We start from the raw sequence: 15,860 nt of genomic DNA, 5'->3' as shown, positions 1-15,860 counted from the left end.
TAAGACTCCCTCCGAGGCCGCCAGAGGGCTTCCACCAATATCTAGGAAAAGCAGCGCTCCCCTATAATCTTACCTCGCCATAAGACTCTGGTATCACATATCCTTGAATAAGCTGAAGCTGATCGTATATATTCTTCTCTGCCTCAAACTTCTCCCAATTATCATCTGCTTCTTCCGTTGCGGCACGCGCCGTTCTGGGAGGTGGAGAACGCAGGGAAGATATAAGGACGGAACATTGTGTTTTTGTGTTTATCGCCTATATAACGACATGGTATATGATTTACAAGCGGCGTAATCGAATCGCTGTGGACATGCACGAATAAAGCAATGGCGGGATAGAAGAGCTGGAAGTTGTTGGTGGTGGTTGTTTTTGGAGTTATGACGTGAATCGGTTTCCGAAGTAGTATGATTACATAACCAACTGAGAAGGGTTTGAGACGATCTGGAACATCGGGCAGGACCCCCCGGGGCGTTTCTTCCCTTCTCCGTACTCGTTAGTGGATCTAGTGGGTCCGGTTCTAGACCCTCGTATGTTCTTTACACCAATCAAATTCTCTATCACACGGTACGAGTGTACAAAGTAGTGCTATGACATGACGTTTTCATACCAACACCAATGTTACGACGCATTGGAATGATGATGTTAACGATGTCAATGGCCACGCGCGTATCGTCATGCCTTTGACTTTGGACTACTTCGAGCGCCTTGACCTTTTATCTGCTATCATACCTTAGTGTAGGTACTACATTATCAAACGGGCCCATACCAGCTTTATCAGCCAATGACGTCGCTATAAAAATGAACGTATTACATACATACATCTGGTTACACACCGAGGAAGTCAGTACAACGATTCGTACGTGTACGCGGTTGCTTTCTCCTCGTCGTCGCTTCATTATCTCATCATTTCGTAGCTCTTTCGGCTCATTCTCCTTCTCCCACTTCCTTCGTCCTATCGATAACCCTGCACACATACCATACCCATCAACCAACAACCACTTTCACCTGCATCTATCCTCCACGTTGCCTCCTCGTGTATTTTCTTATTTTCCATCTCCTAGGCCGTCGCGTCGAGTGCCAATTCGGTGGTAGGGCACTTCCCTGGTCTAGATCACGCCGTACGAAGCGAAGTACGAGGTAACCTCCATCCTACCCCCCGCCCCCTCCATTTTCCCCCATACCACCCACACCTAGTCGCCCATCAGGTATCCATATCCTCCTCCGTCATTTCACCTGCACATCCTCGGTTTTAGCCGAACCATTCCACTCCTGTGGTTTCATCTGCCTAAACTTCACTTTCATCTACCCTTCCTGCTTACCTAGCTACTGCGTACCGGTCCCTAAACGATTTCTCTCTAGGTATGCTTTGACGGCGCCGACAGCCTTACTCTCCTATCGGCGTCCCTCCTGCGTCATTGCTTCGCAAGTTTCCGAGGCTCCGGGCTTGAACCAGAATATCAATAAACAACCTCACAGTTCCCTATTTGGACAGAGACGCTGATTAGACTGCTCCGTGGTTTGAGACTCAGTTGAGAGCCGCGAGAATGGCCAACACAGCCGTCTCCAAGGTTCCTGCCACCGTCACCTTCCAGAAACCCGGCACTCAACCTCCTTTGTTCATCGCCGGGTCCTTCTCCGATCCGCCCTGGGAACCCCAGGAAATGCCCTTCACCACTGACGAGGCAGGCGAACATGTCTTCACCAAGACCATTCATCTGAGCCCGGGTTCTCAGGTTCAATACAAACTTCGAGTTGGTTTGGGAGATTGGTGGATCCTGAACGAAGGTGCCCCAACAGGTATGATTGTCCCTTTTGATTTCCCAACTGATTCGGTACATGCCAACAACAAATACGGCAGTCTCCGACGATTCCGGCAATACAAACAACCTCCTCATGGCACCGCCGTTGCAGCAACCCCCCCTTCAATCCACAAAACCCGACGCCCCGGCCGAGCCTGCTCCCGAAGCTGTCCTCAAACCAAAAGGTATCTCCCGACTTCAGGAGCTCGAGGAACAGCGGCTATCGTCAACGCCTATCGAGCAAGTGGCCAACACCGCCGCCGAGGTCGCAGACACGGCGGAGAAATTGGACGAGGACAAGGACACGGACGAGGACGAGGACGAGGTGAGCATATGACATACCTCGCGACTCTTTTTTCTGGGTCGCTGACATTTCTTCCCCAAGAACCAAACTCCAGGAGCGGCAAGCCAGATTCTTTTCCGACCCACTCCCCTTGGTGGTGGTGACGATATCTTCCAAAAGGGTGCCGACGACGAAGGGCCTCCTCTCCTTGCGCACGAGTGTTTCGGAAATGCCGACACCTCGCCGGGCGATATATCACCGCATGCTCAGCCCCAACAACGGCGTTACCATGGAAGCGTCGATTACGACATTGACAAATACGATCTTAACGACCCGACTCTGGAAAGATGGCCGTCGGATCGCCACTCCATCATCGAGGCACTGCGCAAGGTCGAGACAGGACTGGCCGAAGATTCAACCTGCTTTGTAGGGTCGCCCACTTCCCCCGTCTCGGGAGGCTCCAGGAGGGCTAGCGCCATCGACGGTAACGGTGTAATACTCAGCAGCGGTACGGAATCTGCCAGCAGCCCTGAATCTGCCAAGAAGCTCGATGTACCTCGCAAGGCTTCTGTCGTTTCACACAAATCGCGTAGCTCCCTCACCTCACTAGCATCCATTGCCGAGGAATGTGCCAAGGCGAGGACCGGGCCCGAGAATGAAGGCATGGCGAAGAACCGAGAGCCAAGGCATCCGCCGTCAGTAGTCCGCGTCCCCAGTCCCGGTGTTGCACCGGCACCGGATTCGGCCAAAGGCCTTTCCAGTGACGAGGACGAAGCCGTGGTAATGCAGGGCTTGGAGACCGCTAGCACCAAGATCAAGGCAAAGGCTGCGGCGAGAAACGACACGGCCCAGGGCCGCAACACCGCCGAGGCTCCTCCTGAAGAGACTCATGCAAATTCATCGGTCAATGTAAGAGACACCAATAAAGTCTCCACCTCGCACCCCGAGGTGCCACCCCGGTCGCAAAGCCCCGACATCCACGTCCAACCACCCGATGAGATGGATGAATTGGAAGACGCTGACGAGGCAGATGCTACCGGTGGTTTAGTCACATCGCCCGACGATCAATTCGGCGGGACGAGCGCGGAGAGACTGATAGCGGGGCAAGCCGGCGAACCCAATGTACCGACTGAACGTCCTGTTTCGCCGCAATCCGTGCTCAGCACTAAGGGGGCTGAGGGGAGCACTTGGATCCGAACCTTCTTCCGCGTTGTCTTCGTGGACTGGATCGGGGCCTTCCTCGACCGATTGTGGAGAGGGAAATGGAGGTAGCGCGGTCGCACACGGACTGTTTGCATACAAGGGCAGTCTGGTTGACCGATGGTGACAGATGCACTCCTCTCCCCGCCACCAAGCAAAGGCGTCTTGACGTTAGACTGTTGTGGCATAGGTAGTACCGTGAAGAAAGGGCTAGGCAGAATGCTCGACAATGGTGACGGTGTCGGATTCCAAGGTATGTATAATGGCGGAAGTAGGCAACCTAAGTAGATAGTAAGTGTCTTGCAGAATCGGGCCAATATGAAAGCCCCATGGCCCCTTGAACGGCAAGGCGTTCGAGTGTGATGGTTTGTCTTGACTACAAAGAAGGGAACACAAAAGGGCTATAGTATATTCATTAGCAAGTATTTGAAGCCGGCGTGGTCTCCTGTCTCACAATTCATAACATCGTCGTCCGGTAGCGGATCTTCATAACACGTCCGACTTGGCTCAGACCACCCTCCAAACGGCGCCGGGCCTGGGGGTATCACTATCATCATGGCGTGTAACCGAGTCCTCTTCTCGATTCATCCGCCGGATCCAGTCCATCTCCCTCTCGACGACCACCCGCTCAATGTCCTCCATGACGGCCAGTTCCGCGAGCATGTCGCGGACCAGGCTGCGGCAGCCGTCCAGAATACGACACAGGCTCGATCCTGCTTCCTGCCTCCCGTTCCCGCCGGGGTTATCTTGGCCAGGGGCTGGTCCCGCCGCCGCTTCTTCGAAATTCGGCACGTCTCCAAGGTGGTGCAACTGGCGCGCCCAGCCGTCCAACCTCCTCATGAGACCGGCAACATCGTCCTTCCACGCATCGTCCAGTCCGCCGACGACAACGTGGTCGTCGTCTGCAACCGCGTTCCCGGCCCCGCCAAGGCCGACCAGGAGGAGGAAGGCGTCCTCGCGGCCCTCGGCAACCCTCTGTCGCAGGGCATCCGCCTCCACCATGCGGTGGCACCACTTCTCGAACCGCCTCACCACGCGGGCGTACCGGCCCCCGGGGCCGTCGAGCCCCCACAGCCCCGTCAGGACGGCGTCGAGGCCCTGGATCTTCGCTTCGAGGGCCCCGCTGGCGCCGGGACCGGCCCATGCGCGCAGGGCGGCGACGTTGGCGCGCTCGACGGCTTCGAGCTCGGCGTCGCGGACTTGACGGCTGCGGAGGGCGAGGTCGGCGTGGCGGGCTTGGAGGGCGCGGCGGGCGCTGGCGCGCCAGGAGGCGTCTACGGCGGGGGCGTCGCGGTGGAGGAGGTGGAGTTGGAGGAGGTCGGTCTGGAGGCGGGTCGTTTCGGCCGAGGCGGCGATGTTGGCGGGGCGCTTGGAGGGGCTGGGTGGGGCTAGGTAGGTGGCGGTTAGGGGTTTGGGGCCCGTCTTGCGGAGCGGGGAGTAGTGTTGCTGTAGCGTGGTGAAGGCGGGTCTTTTGGAAAGCTGCGGGATGGGTTTTGAAGACAAGGTTGTGTTGGAGGTGAGGGATGGTGTTCTTGATAATGACGATGACGATGATGTTGTCGTTGTGGCCGATAGGGGCCTGGAGGTTGTCTGAAGGCGGTCATCCTGCTCGGCTGCGGAATGGTTTCGGGTATGATGGGGTGATATGGAGGGCGTCTTGGACGCGGTAACGGTGGCAGTCGAAGCGGGATTTTGCCTCGGCGGCCGTAGGATGGGGGCGCTAGATAGGAGACCACCTGTTGCTGAGGTGGCGGCGGCAATCGAACTGGCCGTGACGGTGCTCTTAGCTCTTGTATGACCCAGTCGTGCGCCGCCTGGTCCTGATCTAGAAGTAGTAGTACTGCCAGTAGTATGCGAGGTCAATCCGCCAGACGAAGACGGTCGCTTGCTTCTCGTTGTAGTCGTGGCAGCTGCGCTCGTCGTCGTTGTCGTCGAGGAGCCACGTGGACCGGATGAGATGGTACCAGACACGGACGCACTGGGTGGGTAACGGGACCGAGCAGGGCGGGGGGGTCCAACTCGCGAGACTCCCGGGTTCGCTGACGATGATGTCTTCGTCGAAGTACTGGTGCCGGTGACGGGTGCGGCTCGACCAGTCAGGGTTCCCGAGACTGGACGGGTTTTCTTGAGGGCAAACTCGGAGGAGGTCGAGGTGGCAGTGGAAGTAGATGGTACATTGCGGCCAGAAGCAGGCAGGTGGCTTGCGGTGGAGGAATGAGCACTGCGAGAGGCAAGCCTTGGGGCGGGGAGTCTAGTCGGTGAACCGGCACGGTCTCTGGATGTCGGGACCCTAGAGGTGGTGTTTGTTTGTGTTCGTCCAGTGGAGGAAGAAACGCTGCCAAGGCGGCCGCGGGATGTCAAGTCGGTGGTTGTGGGTGGGTTGGGTTTTCGAAGGGATCGGGATCGGGGAATAGACGGTCCCGTCGGGGTGGCCATGATGCAAGGTGTTTGAGAAATGGCCGTCAAGGCCAGGTGTCGAGGCGAGCGAGGTGGGAGGAGGGAGGTTTGTGGACATGAAGCGGTCGGTGAGAAAGCTCCAGGTGTAGGCGGTACGTACCATTGGCCAGATAGCGGAGGAACACTCACCGAGTCTTGTGCACGAGCCACTTGCCGAAGGTACAAAACCCAGGTACTATTCGGGTGCCTGATTATTAAGCAGTGGGGCCAGACGCATACCCCGTACCAACGAGAATAGACGAATACAGTGCATCTCGTAGGTGTTTGATGGCCAAGGACTTTGTGTTCCTCCCACGACACGGGTGTAGCTAAAGTTGACGATAAGGGCCTCCATCATCAAATGCAACGAGAGCCGGCCTGGAAAGACACTACTATGGCGCCCATTCCACCAGCCACACAAAAGAGAATGTATCATAACACATGGTATCTATATAATTATTCCAAGAATGAAAGAAACAAAGCTTACGAGGACAAGAATACGAAAATCTACAGAGTAGTAAAACAGGTCCGGCCTCTCAACCCGGCGCCGACTGGAGATGCGCAAGGAGCTTGCCCAAGTCGCACCCATTCTGAGCCAACGCCCTGCGGCACCCACCGCAGATGCGCACGTGGCACGCCGTGCACGCCCAGCGCTCTCCCCGGTCCTCTTTCCCGCACGCCTGACACGCCACCGCGTAGTGGCCCTGCGGGCTGGCGCGCATCTCCCGGTGCGCCGTGTGGCAGTGGAGCATGTGCTTCTTTATCGGCAGCGCCTTGAAGATGGTCCCCGGCGGGGCTGGCGTCTGGACGGTCTTGGGAAACCGCATCGCGCTTGGGTCGGGAGGTGGCAGGTCCTCTAGGCGCAGCTCGCGGTACACGACCTTGCTGGCCGGTCGTGTCGCCGGACCCGGGACGTGGCCGGAGCGGCTGCCCGGTCGCCAGCCCGGTCCGGGACGTTGCTCCCACCCTGCAGACGGGCGGTGAAGAATCTTGGGCTGGTTAGGTGAAGTGCGATTGGGGTGGGGAGTGGTGGAGTTGACTGCAGCGAAATCCCGAGTCCGCACAGTCGGATCGGGGATCGGGGGTACTTCATTGCCCGTCACAGTGTTCCCCGAAACGCCACCCATCTGTGGTAGGCTCTGCGCCGCCCGGAGGCTCGACTCTCGGCTTACTGCCTTGCGCTGGATGACGGGTCGCCCCTCTCTAGCCACAGCCTCGGGCAGAGAATCGAGTGAAGCAGTGGGAGGAATGGTGGCGGTCGTGATAGGTGCGGCTTGGCCAGCCTCGGAACTTGGAGTGCTTTTCATCTCGTAATTCGGTGTAGGACGTGCCGACCCGTCAGACTGCCGTCTCGTCTCGCTGTGTGAAGAAACGTCACCTCGCTGCGTCCCTTGCGCTTGGAGCGCCTCGCGGCCCCCCGCCCGAACGTTCGCATCGGATTGAATGGTCTTGATGTTGAGCTTAGAACAGCCGCTACCCATGATATGACCATCCGGTCCCTGGCCTGCCGCCTGGTCGCCTGGGGGAGGTGGGTGCCCTTTCCCGGAAGAGCCTTCTGGACCGGTTTGAGGGGAAGAAATGGAGGGGCCGCGAGTACTTGAGGAATCCTGGGGTTGTGATGGCCGCAATGTGGTGCTTGACGTCGAAGGAGGTGGATATACTGCTGCCGACGGAGGGGGCTGTGAGGCCGCAGTTGACCCATGGCTAGAGGCCAGTTTGAGATCGGGGAGCTGGATGCTCTCGTCGGATTTCACAGAGCGGCGGCGCCATAGCTCGGGATGCTGGGGGGAGGACCCCACAGTACCCGCCAGTCCCAGGCCGGTAGCGGAAGACGCGTTTGTAGTCGACCCATGTATACCACCGTCGTCTTTTCTCGGCGTGGGTGGTCCTTTTTCCTCTTGCAAGGTAGCCGGGGGAGGGAGGGGCAGATCCTTTTCCGAAACGCGCTCGGCGGCTGTGTTTATTGGTGACGAGTCCCGCGCATGTTGCGCCGCCTGCTGCTTTTCCATCGAGTCCTCGTTTAACCGAATGTCCTTGTCCTCGCGTGGATACGCCACTGCAGCGACCCCTTCTCTTCTTGTGTTTGTGGCTCCGTCGTGCTGCTCGGGAGAGACTTCGTGTTCTGCCGAGCCGGTTGCCGCCGAGTCTCTTTGACTACTGTCTCCATAGGACCTGATCAACGAGTCGGCATCAGAGCTGAATGAATACGCCGATAGTAAACTATCGATAGAGTCTGTCGCTGATAGCTGGGCTTCCTCGTCTAGTATCACTGGCGCTTCCTTTTTCCCTACAACCACCTGCGGCAGTGGAGGATGTTGTACCGGTTGTGGTGGCGGTTGTGGCTCCGGCTGAGGCGGCGGCGGATTTTGCTTCTTTGGAGGCAGGACAGGCCGCCTAGGTATGGACATGGGAGGTGGTGGCGACGGTAGAGGCGACAGTGGCTGGGGCTGGGACGGCAGGTTCGGACGGACGACGGGTAGAGATGGCTTGGAGCGTAAGGAGGGGGTCTTCGACTGGTCCGTCACGACGGGTTTCCTGACCGGTTTCCTGGCTAACGAGGCTGGCGCAGTGAGGGACGACGGGGACGACAGGGGAAAAAGGGGCGAAAGAGGAGGGATGGAAGGTAGCTCCTTGGTGGACGCATGAGAGGCGGTGGGTGGAGGTTCGAGGCGGGTGGTGTCTAAAGCCGGAGGAGGTGCAGGCAGAGCCTTGGAGAAGCGCGACCTGGACCTGGTGGCCGCCGAGGTCGACGGCGCCTCGTGCTGCAGCATGACGGCTAGCAGACGGCCTCGTTTTCCACTGTCGCAAGGTTGGGGCGGACCTGGCTTCCGCACAACTAAGGTTTTCTTGGGTCTATTCGTATCTCCTAGCCCCCGCGGAATCTCTCAGTCCAAGAAGCACAGCATCCACATATGACGAACAAGCGTGGAAGTGGCGGCGTTGGTCGGGCGGAAAGAACGTATATGGAGGCAGGAGCTTTCTGCCGGAAAATGAAGTACTGGATGCTTCCTTCTTCTGCTCACGGCGATTCGGTACAGGTTCGGATCTATACGGTCATTCGAGCAGAGGGACGCCAAAGTCGTGGCCCCGAGGGTCAGGATGAGTAGGAACGGAGACGACGGTTCGCCACAGATTCAGTAAAGAGTGGGCAAGTAAAATAAAACCTAAAAGAAGGACGAAACTTGAATTCGATCAGGGAAGGGCGCAACAGCCAAGGAGCGTGGTTGATCGACAATGAATGAACGAACGAGTGAAGCAATGGGCAAGTCTCTAACGAACGAACGCAGTAGCAACTCGCCACTGACGATGCATTTACCAACTGACAGAACAGGGCGCCTGGTCTGTCTTCCACGTTGTACTTCGTAAGTAGTTAATATTAATCACTCCGACTGTTTTGTGTTTTCTTTTTCTGCCTAGAGAAATTTTTGTGAGACGGTCGACCCTGCCCGCGGAATGTGCGGGAGGGTCAAGCAACGCTGAAGAATACGTTGTAATTACTCTCCTTGCGTGTCTCCAATTTCGGATCCCGTCATCTCCAGGGGTACTTGCGAGGTACGTAATCAGTACTACGGAGTATACGTACAACGTATTGCTTGGCAAGACGTTCCCGTCAGCCCACCACCAAACGTTGACGATACCTACCTACCTAGGTACCTACGAATACTTCGTACCTGTATGCTGATAACATGGCCATCAGCCACTGTTTTAGCCACCTTCCCAACTGTCACGGTAGGGATACGGAGGACTTTGATGAAGAGTCACGATATAGTACATCTTCTGCCGTTCGAAGTACGAATATGACGACGAGACCTTATTACGTGATCCGTGACATCTTAGCTGAACCCTCGGGGATACTTACCAGTACCTATGTAATCATTACCTTTGTACCCTCATGACGTTTTACATAATTGTATATGCACTAAAAAGTGGGACAGAGACGAAAGCAGAGCACAGAATCGAGAACAGCTTGGCTGGCAAATCTCTTGACATTCGTAAGCCAGACACGAGCCCCTAATAAAACGTGTGGGGCCGCCATCGGAACACTCGTCGGACTGAATAGCGATCGGCAACTGCGCCTACCAACTTGGGAGCCAAGACTCCAATACCAAGATCTCCAACGGGCGATTTTTATTTTATTTTTAACATTTTAATATTAATAAGAAGAAGAAGAAAAGAAGGAAAGAAAAAACTCCCGCGCAAAGTTATGGCCCGGTTTACGCTGGCCTTTCAAATCTGGCGGTCGGGTCGCGGTGACGACGGTTCTTCTTCTTATCCCCCAGTTATCTGGGTGGAATTAATGGTAAAGCAGTATTAGATATCTGAACCAACACGCAGACATTTATATGCTTCTTGGCTTTGATTATTGTTCATTCCCATCAACGCATGTCGGCCACCAGGGGCCCCAATTTGCATTCCTGAAGCAGTATGAAAGCTTCCGAGACGAATCGGAATCTCCGTCTTTCCACCATCATGACTGCCCGAAATCTCGTCATTGCATCTATTCGAGAGTGAGCTGATGACGATGTGTCTCGGCAGCTGAACTGTACTCAATGATCCGCTGAAGATAGATAAGAACAGACTCACGGGATACCTCCTGAATACGACGGCATGCTACGCCTTAGCACCTTGAACTGAACGCCCCAGTCACCACACGCGTACCTCTGCCAGCGTGATTTGATCGAGTATTTGATTTTGTGTAACTTCTTTTATTTTCCTTTTTACTTTTCCCCTCAGAGAAGCCGCTATCTAATAACGCATTTGTCCGGAGGCTTTGCACCCATCTATCGTGTGGAAAGGGAACAGTCCTCGAAACAAGTAGACGGGCCTCTCCAACAATTTTCAACCGCCGTCATAACCATTAAAGTCGCCAGAGACTGGAAGAGTGGACATAGGAAACGGGATATCTAAGGGATGATTGGTGGAAAGGCGGGGAGGACGAGTAAAGCGGGAACGTGGAAAGGATAGGGTATCCAGAGGGCGAAGCCGCATGAGTTATCGATGTGTACCCTTCATCCCTCGGGACGAGAAAAGGATCCGGTACGACTCGCAAGTCGTTCATGGAACGGATAGATCCTCGGAGAATTGCCTGCCCAGAGATCCAATTAGCCATCCGAAAAACATTGTTTATGGTTCCGAAGTTTCATACAAGATAATAGAATGAAGGAAAGTGCCCCGTTCACCAACCCCCCCGCGGTCCATAATATACGCTAGCCTGTGGTGTGTCTCCCTCTTCCATCACAGAAAGCTTCTGCGGGGAAAAGCGACACCCTCGACAGCAGGGTTATCGACGAACCAACTGCATCGGTCCCCGGCGCCCTCGTTGACGAGAGCGCAAGGCAGGCTAGCGTCGTTGTCGTCGAAGATCTGCTTCATGACCTCCTTCTTTCCGGCACCGGTAGCGACGAATGCGACCTTGACGGCGTGGGTGACAACGGGCAGGGTGAGCGTGATGCGCCTGGGGGGAGGCTTGGGGGAGTCCTCGATGGGAGCGACCCAGGCCTCGGTCTCGCGCAGCAGCTCATGCCCGGGGAAGAGGGAGCAGGTGTGGCCGTCGGGTCCGCAGCCGAGGAGGAGGAGGTCAAAGATGGGCAGGCGGACGCTGTCGCGGCTGGCGAACCCGGTGACGAGGGCCTGTTCGTACTTGTCGGCGAGCTCCTGGGTGTCCTCGAGGTGGGCCGTGTCGATGGCGTGCACGCGCGGGGCGCCCTGGTCGGCGGGGATCTTGTCGAGCAGCTCGGCCTTGAGGAGGCCGTAGTTGGAGTCGGCGTGGTCGTGGGGCACGGCGCGCTCGTCGGCGAAGAAGACCACCCACTTGTCGAAGTGGACGACGTCTTCAGGTCCCTTCGAGGGAGCCAAGAGGGCCTGCGCCAGGACCTTGGGGAGGGAACCGCCCGAGACGGCGACCTTGAAGGAGCCGTGCCTCGCTATGCCCGCATTCTGAGCGCCGATCACGTAGGTGCGCAGCGACTCGGCGAGGGACGCCGTGTCGGCGAAGGCGTAGAGATTTGGTTGCTTTCCCATGGTGACTGAAGGATGAGGATGGGCGATGTACGTAGACGTGGAGAAGCTGTCTTTTTTTCTTTTTTTTTTCTCTTTTTCCTTTTCCCAAAAGAGAGCCTTGACTGTTACAGGTTAATAAATGGTGGGATGAATCGTCTGGACGCTATGTACTCGAATGAAAGCTCTCAAGGCCAGCGAGGTGGGGTGAGGGCGGGGTGAAAACGCACATGCCAAGTTCTGCGCGGGGTCGGAGGGGTTGACGAGACGGAAGGAATACTTGGGGGGCCAGCACAGTGGAATGGAAGCAAGGGGAATTCCGGGTCCTCTAGCCGGTTGTTCTTTAGGTTTCTAGGTCCAAGAGAAAGTATGAGGTAATAACAGCAAGTCTGACGTCTTGATGAGGCCGGTACATGTAAAGTCCAGTTACTTCGTATGTACCTCCGCAGGGGGAAATGGTTGCCGTCCATGGTGTCGAGGTGCTTGCAGAACAGAACATATAACGTACTCCCGAGGGCACCCTGCGCCGTATTCCTCCTTGACTGGTGTGACTACAACGTACGATTTCCAACGCGCGATAGTTACGGGGTGAAGGTCTGAGGCTTGAGGGTATAAAACTTGAAGCCAGAGTCTGAAGCCTCGAGCCAATAACTCGTGTCTATCCAAAAGTCGCACGATTAAAGTTGTCGGAGATGGGGATATAAGACCAGCATGATTACATACTTCGTACGAATACATACATTCGTGTCCATCAATTTTGATTTGCAACAAGGTACAAATACCAAGTCGTCATCGCCATACCATTCTCCAGTTTAACCATTCCGATTACCTACCCTGTACCTAATACGCCTGTTACCTACTTTAGCCTAAGCCGACCGACTACCTCGTCGGTCTCCCACGGAACAGGTATCGCGGGATGGCTTGCTTCGGATATCTTTTTTGTCAAGATCTGGCCCAAATTATGGGCGACTGTTTTATATTGTGGCGAGATTGCCCGCACACAACATGACTCCCCGAACGGTTACCTTTTGTGCTGCCAGAGCTCGTGCCATCAGCCCGACATCCTGCACACCTAGCGAGTAAGCGGCTGTGGAGTAGTATATACCTTAATTATGTATCCTTGGCCATAGCTTCATGAAGCTTGTGGCAAGCTCCATCTCCGATAGACGTCGAGTAGTACAGTGGTTAGGTAGGGACTCGACCAAGTACCCGAGTGAATGCCCCTAGAGATGCAGTTGGCGTGAAGAACCAGGCCTGGCTGCATTTCTATCTGCTTTTCTATGGCTTCGTCCATTCCACAACGTTCATCTTCCAGCCGTCTATGTATTTCCATCATTGCACCGGGTCTATCACGCGTCGTCAACTTGCCCTGGCTCATAACTCGCAGATCGACTCGGGTATCACAGGCCGGATCGTAGTAATAGCCAGAATGTGGCCCTTGAACCTGGCCTCCCTTTACCAACCCTTTCTAAGTGTCCTATCTTCGACGAGGAGTCTGGATAGGGAGGATTGCATCCCGGTGGCTCTCGAGGGGATTGCTGGAACTGTTTGGATGCCATGTGAACCCTCGAGCTCTATCCTAGAAATCCCATCACATAAAAAGTCACGCATGAGCTTTGGCCACATCTCTCGAGAAATCATGAAGCATGTGCTATTAGTGCTAACATAAAAGGACCCGTAACATGCGAGCAGCACTAGAGGCGTTGATTTCCTTCTACATCGCTGGCGTTGACAATACCGGCAGGATATCCTCCAAAGGTACATCCATTCGGATCAATCGTCCTTTTGTGTCAGACGAGTGTGTATTAAGAGCGTCGGGCCCAGATGCTTTCCTGTCCTAAAACGGTGGTGGTTGATGATAATCGTGGACAGCTTATTTCCCGTGAATTTCCCGCTGACTACCAGAATACTCGATAACGAATTCGACTTCGTAAAAGCACAAGGACACTGGTTTATAATGTTAGCTTCAACGTTCCCACACAAAGAGGATTCATGCGGGAATCCGCCAAAGGGCGTCTTTGGAGACGAAACCTCGTGACATAAAAGGTTGGTTGACAATGTAGCACTCACACGCTAACGCCAAACAATTAACCACGGCCATTCCAGCTCTAGATTGGGACTCCAATAGCCAAGCTCACTGACACCGGCGAGCGATTTGCAACGGTGGGTTTGGCGATCGATCTCCTCAGAAACAGACGGAAAGACGGCGAGACTTTGCAGACCGAACGCACGTAGGATTCGCGCCAATACCCACAGGCACAACCCCGGAAACCAGACTCTCCTCCTCGGGCAATATATCTTGCGTGATGTTTCTCTCGACGATCGGCGTCGGGACGATGCGACGCGACGCAGTCCTTGCCAGCCCCCGAGCCGCCTGGCCCGGAAATCAACTCTTTTAGCTATAAAAGCTAGGGGCCAGCGAGGAAGCAGGAACAAAGTGCGGATTCGTTAAGACTGTTTGTTTTCGGTGTGTTGCGGCGTTGGTTTAGGACGGGCGGGCGTGCGGATGTGTCGAATGCCCTGTCGGACGAGCTCCCGCTTGATGGTCTCCGAGGAGCACTCGAGGTTGGCTTTCCGCCGTAGCTGTTCGTATGATATGGAAGGGTCTTCGTTGAGGAGTCGAAGTATGTGTCGTATGTCGCGTTCGTTAAGGATGCGTGGCCGTCCCGAGCGTGGAAGCGACTTTGCAGATTCCTGGTCGCGATATCGCTTGCAGATCCCACCCACCGTCCCGGGGGCCACGCCCTCGCGACGCGCGATTTCGCGGTAGGTCAATCCCGCCTCATGTAGGGCTACGATCCTAGTCCTCTTATGGGGCGAATGTTGTTGTCTGGTCGTTTTTGGCGGCGGGTTTGGCATTGTTACGGGCGATGGGAAAGGTAGGCTGGTTGTAGGGTAGACCGCGTTGGACGCGTTGCAGGCTACTACGGTATTCACGGAATCTGGTATGAGGCTCGCGCACTCCAGCCCTGGTAGAGTCACGTGACATTCTGTCAAGTGGTTCGAAATCTTAATGGCCCGCTGTCCCGCGATCGACCACCACGGTTCTTGGACAGAAACTGTCCAGTCCTAATCACTAGATACTATTCGTAGATGTTTCCGCTCTTACGACAGAATGAACCAAATGACCAACATGTTTCGCTGCAGCCGAGGAACGGTTGGAGGTTCTGTCATTCAGCCCCTTACCCACCCCCTTACATATATTTACGCTTTTTGTTCCCTTTTTTTTTTTTTCTTTCTTTGTAATTTATCCTGCCACGTGCTAGGTGTAGCCGCTGCCATCGAATGACGTATTATTCCGGAGTCCCTTCCGAGCTACAGCACAAGCTGACCGCAGACATTTGACGCTGGGGAGACCCTCAAGACATTTCTTTCCAAAATCCGGATCTCTCGTCATGAGACGCACATACAAAAAGCCGCATGCTTTTTCTTCGTAAGAGAAATGGGAATGAATAAAGTGAAAGGGTAGTTTACACGTGTACTCAAAGACCTGTTGCGGCTTGGCAAAGGAGGGGGTCCTCGAGCGCCTGGCTCGGGGCGGGCGGTCGATTCCTTACGTTTCGTTGAAGAAGAAAAAAAAAATTAGCGTCGGGTTTTCCGAGGGCACAGACCTGCCGCCATGGCATGAAGAGATGAGGCGAACCGCTCGTCACATGGTCTGGATGGCGCAGTTATCCATGCGTCGTAATCATGGTAAGAACCCTCGTTTCCGTCAGAGTGCATAGGGCCCTGTACATAACACTGGCTCCGGAGAACTTTGGCCGGACTGAGCAAACGGCGGCTAATGAGGTGACATTGTATTCGTCCTCCGAAGGCTTCGACCGAAAAGAGTAACCAACTTTCAAAGGGTCTTCGTAGGCGAATGCAGGTCGAGCCCGTGTCCAGGTCTAGTCCAAGGGGTCAGACACAGGTCGGGGAGGGGTATGCCGCTCAGACCAATGGCCCTGCCAGGATCCAGACCCTGTTCTACACGTCCTGTATGACATCATTGTATATTAATCGGGGTCAGGTTTTGAGTTGCGACGTGCCCTCGTGGATCTAGACCGCAGCCAATGACTTGCTTCACTTGTATCAGACCCTGGAGATGGCCAGCACCTCTAGATACAGAACAGAATGGAACCAGCAATAAAGCGGGCGTGGATTG

General features: G+C 55.3%; 6 protein-coding genes across 6 annotated transcripts; 2 read left to right on the top strand and 4 right to left on the bottom strand.

Moving 5' to 3' along the window:
- Positions 1-1,545: 1,545 nt before the first annotated feature.
- On the top strand, positions 1,546-3,355 carry ACRALDRAFT_2029739 (uncharacterized protein; the record flags this gene model as incomplete). The annotated part of the gene is made up of 3 exons (XM_071020612.1): positions 1,546-1,798; positions 1,860-2,125; positions 2,186-3,355. 3 exons carry the CDS (start codon positions 1,546-1,548, stop codon positions 3,353-3,355), a joined length of 1,689 nt encoding a protein of 562 aa, XP_070871552.1.
- Positions 3,356-3,790: 435 nt separating this feature from the next.
- On the bottom strand, positions 3,791-4,762 carry ACRALDRAFT_1065641 (uncharacterized protein; the record flags this gene model as incomplete). The annotated part of the gene is made up of 1 exon (XM_071017195.1): positions 3,791-4,762. A coding segment is annotated over one exon (972 nt), but the record flags the coding sequence as incomplete, so codon positions are not given.
- A 1,493-nt stretch (positions 4,763-6,255) lies between these two features.
- ACRALDRAFT_212923 (uncharacterized protein) lies at positions 6,256-8,777 on the bottom strand (the record flags this gene model as incomplete). The annotated part of the gene is made up of 3 exons (XM_071023973.1): positions 6,256-8,544; positions 8,621-8,737; positions 8,772-8,777. The coding sequence occupies 3 exons, from the start codon at positions 8,775-8,777 to the stop codon at positions 6,256-6,258; spliced, it is 2,412 nt and encodes an 803-aa protein (XP_070871550.1).
- Positions 8,778-8,818: 41 nt separating this feature from the next.
- ACRALDRAFT_212922 (uncharacterized protein) lies at positions 8,819-9,862 on the top strand (the record flags this gene model as incomplete). The annotated part of the gene is made up of 9 exons (XM_071023972.1): positions 8,819-8,856; positions 8,916-8,939; positions 8,971-9,081; positions 9,137-9,271; positions 9,321-9,346; positions 9,417-9,442; positions 9,489-9,537; positions 9,655-9,711; positions 9,780-9,862. 9 exons carry the CDS (start codon positions 8,819-8,821, stop codon positions 9,860-9,862), a joined length of 549 nt encoding a protein of 182 aa, XP_070871549.1.
- A 292-nt stretch (positions 9,863-10,154) lies between these two features.
- ACRALDRAFT_1065636 (uncharacterized protein) lies at positions 10,155-11,976 on the bottom strand. Its single transcript, XM_071017194.1, has 2 exons — positions 10,866-11,976; positions 10,155-10,805 (listed from the first exon to the last, which is right to left on the bottom strand). The coding sequence occupies exon 1, from the start codon at positions 11,738-11,740 to the stop codon at positions 10,955-10,957; it is 786 nt and encodes a 261-aa protein (XP_070871548.1). The 5' UTR covers positions 11,741-11,976; the 3' UTR covers positions 10,155-10,805; positions 10,866-10,954.
- Positions 11,977-14,164: 2,188 nt separating this feature from the next.
- On the bottom strand, positions 14,165-14,575 carry ACRALDRAFT_2112316 (uncharacterized protein; the record flags this gene model as incomplete). The annotated part of the gene is made up of 1 exon (XM_071023570.1): positions 14,165-14,575. The coding sequence occupies one exon, from the start codon at positions 14,573-14,575 to the stop codon at positions 14,165-14,167; it is 411 nt and encodes a 136-aa protein (XP_070871547.1).
- Positions 14,576-15,860: the final 1,285 nt, after the last annotated feature.

Source organism: Sodiomyces alcalophilus (assembly GCF_042370955.1).
Source record: "Sodiomyces alcalophilus JCM 7366 unplaced genomic scaffold ACRALscaffold_8, whole genome shotgun sequence".
Taxonomy (NCBI): domain Eukaryota; kingdom Fungi; phylum Ascomycota; class Sordariomycetes; order Glomerellales; family Plectosphaerellaceae; genus Sodiomyces; species Sodiomyces alcalophilus.
This window is presented reverse-complemented; position numbering and strand designations above follow the sequence as displayed.

Coding starts and splice junctions, on each gene's coding strand:
- ACRALDRAFT_1065636 (XM_071017194.1), bottom strand. CDS start 11,740: ATGGGAAAGCAACCAAATCTCTACGCCTTCGCCGACACGGCGTCCCTC.